At 41.4% G+C, this 10,873-nt stretch overlaps 1 protein-coding gene across 6 annotated transcripts in view; it reads right to left on the reverse strand.

Annotated features, from left to right (window-relative positions):
• Positions 1–10,873, reverse strand: part of cadpsa (Ca2+-dependent activator protein for secretion a) — a 147,189-nt gene that overhangs the window by 86,607 nt on the left and 49,709 nt on the right. For all 6 annotated transcript variants that reach the window (XM_085776588.1, XM_085776589.1, XM_085776587.1 and 3 more), the window contains exon 4: positions 383–463. In XM_085776588.1, coding sequence (XP_085632714.1) covers positions 383–463 — 81 coding nt within the window. The remainder of the gene's footprint in view (positions 1–382; positions 464–10,873) is intronic.

The following is a 10,873-nucleotide window of genomic DNA, read 5'->3' on the forward strand; positions in this document are numbered from 1 at the left end:
GATGTACTTAATATTATTTATTAACAAATAACAAAGTGTACATTAGCAGCAAAAAGAAATAAATAACACTAGATCGCTGTAACTGTATTGCTGTGTATGATATTAATAAAAAAGAAATGACTGGATCGGAATGCTGGATCGGCCTCATTCATCCGATATCCGATCCAGCTAATTAGTCAATATCGGAGCCGATATCCGATCCAGGTATCGGATCGGTGCATCTCTAGTAATGAGCACTATTCACAGAATGTCCAAAACAACCTAAGAGCACCCAAAGAGCAGGCTAGATTATCTGAAAGAAATACAACAGTAACCCAATTTTAAACACTGAGGCCGGGTTATGTGCCATCCATCCATCCATCCATCCATCCATCCATCTTACCCGAGCAATCTGGTCTGCCATTTGCAGTCGTCCGTCCAGCTCTCTTCTGATCTGTGCTGCCTGCTCATCAGGGTTGTCCAGCTGGGAAAACAGAGAAAAAACCTGAGGTATATGTACAGTATATACACACACAACCATAGTGCGAAATACGTGGGGGTTTGGGGGGGTCGGACCCCCCCGATTAACCCCTTGAGACCCCCTGAAAGACTCAAAAGCAAAATCTGAGGGGGGTCTCAATCTTGTCAAAAAAAAAAAATATATAATATAATACAATAATTTTATTGTGGTCAATTAAATGTGTTTAAGATCACCATGTCCAGTATTCATAATTCAAAACATTTATTCGTTTAACATTAAGCTGAACCGTGTCACCTGCGCATTATGCAAATTAGCCATGTGCGCCAGCCCAGCGCAGGAGTCGAGCCCACTCGCTATCAGAACAGAGGATCCCGTTCCTCTCCCACCCTCTGCCGAAGAAAGTGAAGTTGAGGCCGAGTGCTCTGAAGACGTAGCCGCAGCCCCTGCTGCTAGCACTGGTGATTGGCCGCTTTTCTTTTCTTTTCTTTTTTTTTTACACCTAAGCAGGTGGGGTAATGGAAATACCGCAACCCTTGGCTTGACATTAAGGCAGGAAAATAACTTGAGGTAAGAGGCTAGCCTGCTTCAGCATACTATGGCCTGAACCCCCAGTGGTGTTGTTTGGCCAGGCGCCTGTTGTGAGCTATTTGTCTGTGCTTTTTCAATTTTCATGATGGCCCGTTATACGAATGTGATTTGTGGATGTGTTCAATGCTGTGTTTAAACGTATTTGCTAGATGGATGGTTAGATAAGGCTACATGATCGGTCATAGTTGCAGGCTGAGGATCTCGTGCACATAATTGCACGTCAGTCTCCGATCTCCAGATTTATACAGTTGGTTGTTATTTGAGTGCACGAGTTTGGTGTCTTTCATTCATTTTAATTGTTGTATTTTATTTATTGTCTATATTCGTTTCTGCATTGCCCTGATCGCGCGCCAGTCTCCTATACCTGGCATTTATTCATTGTTCAAGTGCGCCAGTGTGGTGCCAATTATTGTCTTTTATTTATTGAATTATCGTCTATTTATTATCAATTACTTTCTGCATTGCAATGCACAACTTTGCCTCTCCTTTTTAGGCTATAGGCTAATTTTCTTGGCTTATTGTAATGTTATAGTCCTACTTTATAAAAAGAAAAAAAAATAACGGTACTGCGCAACAATCGCGAGTTAGGGACCCCCCCGAATATTGATGGGTATTTCGCACACTGCACACAACCTACACAGTGCCATAGAATTGGTAAGAAAACAACAATAATAGAAAGATGGGTTAAGCAGGAGCCATTAACAAATAGAACAAAAAAGCAAAGTTATTGTCCTGAGTCAATCAGTTCCCACCAAAAATACTTAAATTATTATTTTTGCTAACCAATTGACTTTTGGGGGAAATAACTGTCTTTGTAAAGTTTTCTGTTCGGTTTTCCCATACAGTACTTTCATTGTGAACATATGTATCTAAAATATGAGGGAGGTTACAGTAAAGTACTAAGACAAATCATTAATAACACAGCAACTTGATAACATGTCTTGGTTTTGAGAATTTTGAGGAGTTGGCTAGAAAATGATATTGCATATGTGTGGATTAGTAAAGGAACACAGTTTGTGCTTTTCCTTGTGCAGAAGATAGACATAAATGAGACCAGAGTAAGAGTTTGTATGTCACTATACAGGCAGGAAGAATTTACAGCAGCGCAATGTGCATATGATCACATTTGTAACTTAATAGCTCATAAAAGCTTGTGTAGACTGAAGCAATGAGCCTGCTTGCTCTGATAATCACGATAGAAAATGCTCTCTGGGACGTATTATTGCTGCCATTTGTCAATACCTTCCTATTCTAGTTGGTCAGGTGAGGCCTTGCTGCTTACAGAGGCCAGTGATACTGAGAGTAGGAATCAATCTGATCACTTTGAGGAATTCATCAGCAGCTCTCCCTCCAGGCTGCAGGATCAATACTCCTTCAACAGCGCTGCCTGCTGATTAGGAAGGAGCTGGACCAGGTTAGTGGGAATGTAATTACCCTCATATATACACTGTTTTCCCAATTACACCGTGGTTGTAATGTAATCTTTTATCACTGGCTCCAGAGGTAACCTTATTTTTGGAAGAAAAAATGCACTACAGCTGAATAGTGTATGTATCATAATACATTAATGTGCACTTGTTGTTAAATGTTATGAACTTCAAAGTCACAAAGCATCACTATGTAACATCTCCAAGAAACACCTCTGCTGTGTTCTGAGTATTGGCTGCATGTGTGTTATGTTTTGTCTATTTGCATATGTTCTGAAGCTGCAGTGCATTGAGCTCTCTGGGCCGCTGTAGATAAATGCTTTAATAAAAAGCTTCTATTTGTTTTATCAGTTTTGTATAATGCTGCTGTAGGTCCTGGAATAAAGCCAATCACAGGACGTTATATTCTGTGTTATACTAAGATGGACTATAATCAAGCTCATCTTATAGCCTGCTGCCTCCTCACTACTTCCTATACAGTATAAGCTGCTGGATGGGTGCCGTGCGTCTTCACAGGGGGGCAGATGGTAGAGTAAGCGTGGGCAGACAGAGCTGTGTGGAGCTGGGAGATGAAACAGCCTGTTGCAGGGGGACGCCAGGAACTGTTTTAACTGAGGAACAACCCACCGCAAACAATATGTCAAAAGACAAACTTGTGACCAACCAGGAACAAAATACTGTATTGCTCTTTGTTTACGTGGATCTGTTCACTGGCAGGCACTCCTGTCCTCTAGTAGGAAATGAGCCCATAGGCCATTTGTTCAACAATGTTGGTTTGTTTCTTTTTGAAGAATTTTTTTTTCTTGGATCCAATATGTCAAAATAATGTTTAGTATTGTTTTGTATTGGCACTGGAATTAGGCAAGTGTCATGACTGGGATTGATTTTGTTGTCATGGTTGGCTAAGATGAAAGGCCTACAGTGGCCTCACAATAATACAATGTACGCTTTTAAATGTATTTATAGCGAAACACAGACTGCCTACGCTTTATCTACTATTCTATGCCAGTGAATTGCAATGTAACTGAGCTTTTCTGAAATGACTGAATAAATTATAAAGATATGTAGTTGTATTTATATAGCTGATGCCTTTTGATTGTCACCTCACTGCATCCAGGACATTTGAGGTCATGCTGCATCATGTCTTTGAAGCTCTGCTCTCTGTCAGGCTGAACAGGTCTCATGTCACTGTGTGTGTACCTTCACTTCCTTTCCAGCTCCTTCCTGCAGAGAAGCCTCACCTCAGCGTGGTGCTGCTGCCACCACCTGGCTCCCTGCTGAGCTTTATTTATTATGGTGGGGGGGGGGGAGGCGTATGTTTGGTCTCATCAAACCAGGAAACCTTCTGCCACTCTGTGACTCCCACATGCTGTCTGCTACACACCAGCTCTGACATCATGTGCGCCTGGAGCTCCTTGAACGTCAACTCTCACTCTCACGTGACACAGTCAGGGAAAAAAATGAATGAAAATCAGGATGCAACATGTGGTGCACCAGCAATGATAATATGCATATACACATCCATCCATCTATTGACTACACACTGCTTATCCATGCAGGTTTGCAGGGGGCAGGAGCCAATCCCAGCTAAGATAGGGGCGAGGTCAGGGTACACCCAGGACAAGTCGACGGCCAGTCTATCATGAACAACCTCACACACAGTGCATGTTTTCAGACTGTGGGAGGAACCCGCACAGACAGACGGAGAAGATGCAAACTCCATTCAGGCCTGAGAATCAAACCCAGAACACATTGCTGGGAGGCGAGAGTGCTAACCACTGCACCATCGTGCCATATATCTCATTACATGTTATTCAAGACAAACATGAGCCCTTCTGCACTTGTGATGCCACTAAGGTACAGAATCATTTCATTTTTCACAGTTTTCACTCGTCTGTTTGACCGTTCTCATTAGTCTTTATTTATTCAGTTGCTTTTAGACATTTAGGTCTATATAAAGTCTCATTTGTCACCAAGAAGTGATCCAGTGTGTTCCTACAAAGCAGAGACACAGACTTTCCTTCTCTCACTAAAAGACTAACTAATTTGATTTCTTTGTTTTGGTTCAATTGAAGACATATAAAATTAAAATAAGACTGGCAGGTAAAGAAGTTTCTCCCTCTCTCTCTCTCTCTCTCTCTCTCACCCCATCATCCGCCTGTCCCCATTGATTGTCTCCCACTGGCTGCATTACCATCTTGCCAGAACACGCACCCCTGCTGTTCCCACAAACTGAGCAGCTCGTTTGAATTACTGCTGTCTCCCCAGCATCCATCACACCACACACACACACACACACACACACACACACACACACACTTGCACCACAGAATTTGCACATCAAAAAATGTGCAGAGCAATGTGTGGATTCACTCCCATGTTGTTATTCTCTCCCTCTGAGGTCTAGAGAGGAAGCAGCAGAGTTTGTCAGGTTGAAGGTGTGCATAGTTTTCTATCTTTTTTTCAGTTCTCACAGAGACTGGACCATCCATGTGTGCTTGTTCATTGTAACACAATTTAGGTGTCAGGTATCACCCACACCTCCATACACCGTTTGTACAAAATGTTGTCGCCTGTCTTGGATTTTGGATTACGTATTGATTGAAAAAAATATAGTTTTTTACCATCTTATTTTACTGTTGGATATTTATTGACTGATGTTGATTTCAGATCGTGGACTTTCTTTATTTGGTTCATATTTTCTTGTAAAGCACTTAGGAAGTTTAAGATAAATGTATTATTAGAGGTCCTTATGATTGTTATTATTAGCTCCTGCAATACTCTGGTTCTGGGGTTCTGAGGTTGTTCTGAATTTTTCCTTAGTTAAATGAAATGAAGACTTCCTCAGGAGAACATCCTGAACGCAGAGAGAGCTGATGACTTGTGACAGCCTCACCTGGAAGACGGCTACGTTCACCTCCTCAGGCCTCCGTGTGCCTCAGGCGGTGTCTTTCATCTCCGAGACAGTCTGACAGTGACTCCCACACTGCACTGAGACAGGTCCTGTGTGTGTGGAGGTGTGACATGAAGGAAGGTTTCATCTCCTCTCAACTTTTTCTGTTGCTTTTCATGTGAATTACTGAGAGAAGAGACGATTTGATCTATTAAGAAAAATTTCAAGACATTCCCTCTGTAGAGTACCACAGTGTTAAAGCTACAGTACGTAACCACCCTCCTCTAACTGTCAGTAATTTCCAAAAACATACAGCCAAATCTTCAGATGGTACACCAACCTTAAAGTAGAAGGTCATTGTCATATTTGCTGCATGACATTTTCTTCTGAAAATGTCACTAGTTTGCAGAGTAACATCTTTACTAACTAGCATCCAGTGACAGTGCAGCACACAGATGTGTTAATATTAACAGCACATGAATGCACCATTACAAAGGATTTACGTTGAACTCTCCTGCATGTTCATTCATATGATTGAACATGCTACACTGTGATGCTTCCTCATTACAGCTTTCACTGAAAAGAATTGACAGCAATGAGCTTCAGGGAAAAAGCAAAAAAAAAAAAGTATAAATGGTGGAAAAGCTGTTTGGAATATAAGTTGTAAACACCAGGAGTTTAATGGACCAGTTCTTTAACTAGAGTTACCAGTGTGTTGATGATTGACAACATGTGAGGACGCTGTGCCTGGAGGGGACAGGTGAGCGTGTGGGTCAGTGAGCTGGGCTCAGCTCCTCGGCTTGGAAGCTCAGAGTTTCTGCTTCAATAAACAACAGACAACCTGGGCTGGTTGTCATGACTACTGATCCCCCTGATGGATTTTTAACAGTCATTTCTGACACGCACATAAAAATGCATTGGAAATGCTCAATATTTAGTTTTTGCAATCTGCAATACTGCCAGATTGATAATTTAAGAGCAGCAATTATAATACCAGCAACAGTAACAAATCTGTCTGCTGTCCTGTAAAGGCCAAAGAGACAGGCCTTCGTATGTAACAGTAAACATTATATTGAATGCACAAATCTTAGTTCAAAGATCAAACACAACAGCATGTCAGCTACTGACAGGAAAAGCTGTCAACGAGGGCAGAAACAACATCAGTGTTTTCTCTCCTCTCCTCTGCGTTCTGTTTCACCGGTTTTTATTATTGGAGTATTAGCCCCTCCCCTCAGTGTCTTAGCCCCTCCTCACTCACTCTATCTCCCTCACACACACACACACACACACACACACACACACACACAGATCAAAGCAGAGGAGAGACAGATTGACACCGGTTTATGTATCAGAATAAAAGCTTTCCAACAAGTGTCATAAATCCCTCCAAAGCCAAAGAGAGACAGACATCGACTACAAAAGCCAGGACAGAGTATGAGCATTTCAGTGTTTTCTGAAAGCAGGCATCTGTCCTGCAGGAGACTTAAACATCTTTAAACTATGCACAGCTTCTTACACAAACACAGACAGATTTTCCAGCCTTAGCAGTTCATAGCAGCATGTGTTAATTATAAATATGTATCCTGGCAATTTGTTTTCTGATGGTGGCATAAGTTACTATACTAGGAGTCACAGCTGCACACCAATGATCACCAACAACACATTGATATGAAAATGAAAGATGCTGTGAGTTTAGTCATGCTTTGTGTTTCAGTGGTTCATTAGGTGTTGATCCACTTTTACTTAAGCAGAATTTTAATCTGTATGCTGTTCTATGCATGATCTTGCTCTCTGGCACTATTTAAATCAGCCTCTTGTTGCTGCATCCTCATCTCACTCAACACCACTGAGTAATACCTCACTCTCTGCAGCAGCACTGTGGGGCCTGTACATCTCTCTGCTGTCTCACAGCCTGTGCTGTGCCTTCAACCATGCTTCCTTGATCTCTTCTCTTTTGTTCCATAACTCATCCAGTCTCTTCAGGATCTGTTGCTTGACAGAGGCCATGGGCTGTCTCGTAGCTGTTTTTCATGCTCCTGTGCTCGATGACACTTTGTTCTGAATGACAAAAAGCTACAAATGCAGGAATAGAACAATCTAAATAGCGACACCTCAAGTCAAGCGGAGCTTTTGTGACTTTCCCATTGCTGTCCAGGACTGTGTTGGAAAATTAATCCGCCAAGCTCATGCAGAATTGTCACAGATCGTACTGTATGTCACCAATGCCTTACTGGCCAGCTTGCCACTATTTCATTTCTGCATTAAAGCTATGGTCTACGATTTGAAATTAGAAATCGTCTAAAAAGTCTTTACTGTGGCTTTTTACATTTATCTCGAATAACAAAAGTTTATAATGAGCTCTCGTTTACATAGATAATATGAATCTATTATGTATGCTAAACCCATCCGTCCATCCATCCATCCATTAGCTATTATGCCACTAATGGATGTGGTGCTGGAACCAATCCCAGCTGACACTGGGTGAAGATGCGGTTGCCATACAGAAAATATAGAGACAAACAAACATCCAGATTTAACTAAACAGTGAGAACTTACAAACTCCACACAGAAAGGCTCCAGCCAAACCGATAATCACAGGATACCACAAGGAAGGGCAAACTGTGATGTGGCGAGATTTGGGATGGGATACGTCCATCTGGTAGACCAGCTTGTTAATCCCCACAGTTATATAACCCCAGTTTTGGAAAAAGCTATTCTTTCTAAATCTTGGTATTGCTACACAGCTAATACATAAACAGCTAGAATGTTGTGAGGTCAGTTCAGTACTTTACCCACCAACAGCTATCTCCAGAGGTGAAAGAAATGGTAACCCTTGTCTCTACAGTATCTGTGGTCTCTATTTGATCTTGTAAATTAGCATGTCAATAGCTAACCCCCGCCTGCCTTTTTACTTTCCAATAGCAACTCAGGCCGCTGTAGCGGTGTGTGTCTCAGGCTACAGGCAGAGCGGTGGAGGGTATGACATCATTGTTTCAGAAAAAATCCGTATTGGCCGTCCAGACGAAAACGCTGGGGCGGCGTTTTCAAATTTTCCCACTCTGGGACCCGTTTTCAAAAAATACCGTCCCCCCCCCCCCCGAAAACACTGTATCCGTGTGGATGCGAGGCCAATCCAATAAAGTATTTTTCCGGATTCAAAAAAAACGGATTCATCTGGACGGGGCCTAAGATGACACCTTGTAATGGCAACAATGGCTGAAGCTTGTGTGAGGGAAGCATTTCTCTAATATTGTAACTTTAAATGCTCTTGAGACAAGGTCACGGTGTTAGGTCATGAAAACTAGGCTTGTAGTCACTTCAAGTGCATAATGGAGCGTGATAGTAGTCCAAGAGAAAACCAAGAGAGAAAAACATTAGATTCATCCACCAACACTGACACTCTGACATCAACAAATACAACAGCAACAGACAGTGCTCTGGAGTCATAGAATTCATTCATAATTCATAACAAGATCAGAGACTTCACAGTTCCCATACACAGGAGATTTTCAAACAGTCCAAGTCATGCTTTAACACCTAGATCAGAGGTGGGCTCGGCTCGTAGGCCACAATAAGTTTTAAAATTTGACGAATGGGCAGTGTTCGTGTGAACTAACATAAATTGCATGTTAAAACCATCACCTAAAATGAAAAGAAAACTCCAAACATTCAATTTCAGTGGGAACTGTGTTGTTGGTCACCCTTTTTTTGCCAGTGCATCCAAGTTTGCAGTCTTTTGGACAATTTTGCACCAATATTTGATGGACCAGATTGAAAACCCCAACAGGCTGCATACAGCCCATGGGACTTAGTTTGCCCATGCCTGGCCTAGATGAAATACTATTTGCCCAAATACCTTGAAAGTTAATCGGTAATAACATGTAGTACAAAGAATAACAAGTAACAACAACTTATACTTATTCAGCCATCAGACCTACATGACACAGTGGTTACATGTATGACTAGTATGTACACTTTACCATTGATTTTGTGTGAGCATCACATCTCTGCTGCTTCGTTACACCTAGCTAAAACCAATGCTGTCTAACCAAGTAAATCCTACTTCATGAAGCCTAATCTGCTCCATTTTTGATAAAACTGTGTCAAAAACATGTAGACTAAACTGTGTGGTCAATTTGGTGTCGGCAGTTTGTTTTGCTGTTGAATTGAATTGTGTCATTTTACGTCGACAGATGTCTCTATAATTGTCTCCACTCTGTTGCAATCAATGAAGGTAATTATCACCTTCTAACAATCATCAAACTTCCCATCAATATGGACAGGACAGATTTTCTAGTGGTGTAAGAAAGGTTGACTAATACATTACTGGAAAATCCTTTCAGTCTATATATGTGACATGTATTCAAAACTAGAAGAGGTAAATCAATGTAATGTATATGGAAGAATATGTCTCACTCTAAATACATCTACTTTTCCCACAATGCAACTTATCTTTATTGAGACCTTGTGTGCCTCTCAAATGCCTTGAGCTGTGCTACACACCAGCTATGTCTCAATTCAGAGGCTGTACTCTTCCTGGTATCCATGAAGGCTCAACCAAAATGAAACAGTGCGGTGTTGTATGGAGTATTTTCGGTTGAGTCTCTTACAGTTGCTTTGCAAAGCACCACTTCTATCTCCTAGCAAACTTGAGAACACAAAACTTGAAGTGTTATGTCCCTTGAATTCAATCGTTATGCCATTAGGTGTTGAATAGTACTTCTCATGTCAAGTAAATTCACCTTTATGTGTAACAGTTTGCACATAGCCTACTGTAGAAAAGGACAGAGATGACACCTGCAGCATCTGTCAGTCAACTCATGGCAAGAAGTCAACTTTAACTTAATCAAAAATGGTAATAGTCTCCTCGGGCTGAAGGAAATAACTGTGTTGGAAAAAGTAATGAAGAATCAACAGCTACATAACAAATCTAAACTCTATCCAAATTAAATCTGTGCTATCTCAGACAATGTAAAATAAGATGAGGATTGAAATGTGTGGTATCATATTTGAATCAAATTGTACGCCATGCCTGGTCTGGAACCACTCACTGTACACTATTAATTTGTACTACATCTTTTTTTTAGCATTTTATGAGTGTGAAATTTATACATCACATATCAATATCTACACTGAGATTAATCATGTGTTTTGTGGAGACTCCTCCTCCATTGTTTGTCTGCGTATCAGGTTGTTATGACTCTTGGTTCTGTTCTGTTGTTTAGCGACATCTGGTAATTAATTATGACAGGAGCAAAGGGAAAATGTCAGTGATGTATTAAGGGAGACTGAGTCAGGGCGTCATATAGCTCACTGAGTTGAGCAGGCGCCCCATACCCCGGTGTGCCCTTTACTGCGCGTCATACCCCCTCTCTCTGACTCCCCATTTCCTGACTATCTTTACTGTCCTGTCACTTAAAGGCAAAAAGCCCCAAAAAATACTTCAAAAAAAGGAGAGACTGAGTCCACATCAGGAGGAAGTGGTGGTGGATTGGTCAACAATAT

Source organism: Trachurus japonicus, chromosome 5 (genome assembly GCF_045865225.1).
Source record: "Trachurus japonicus isolate A0001 chromosome 5, Traja_1.0".
Lineage (NCBI taxonomy): Eukaryota > Metazoa > Chordata > Actinopteri > Carangiformes > Carangidae > Trachurus > Trachurus japonicus.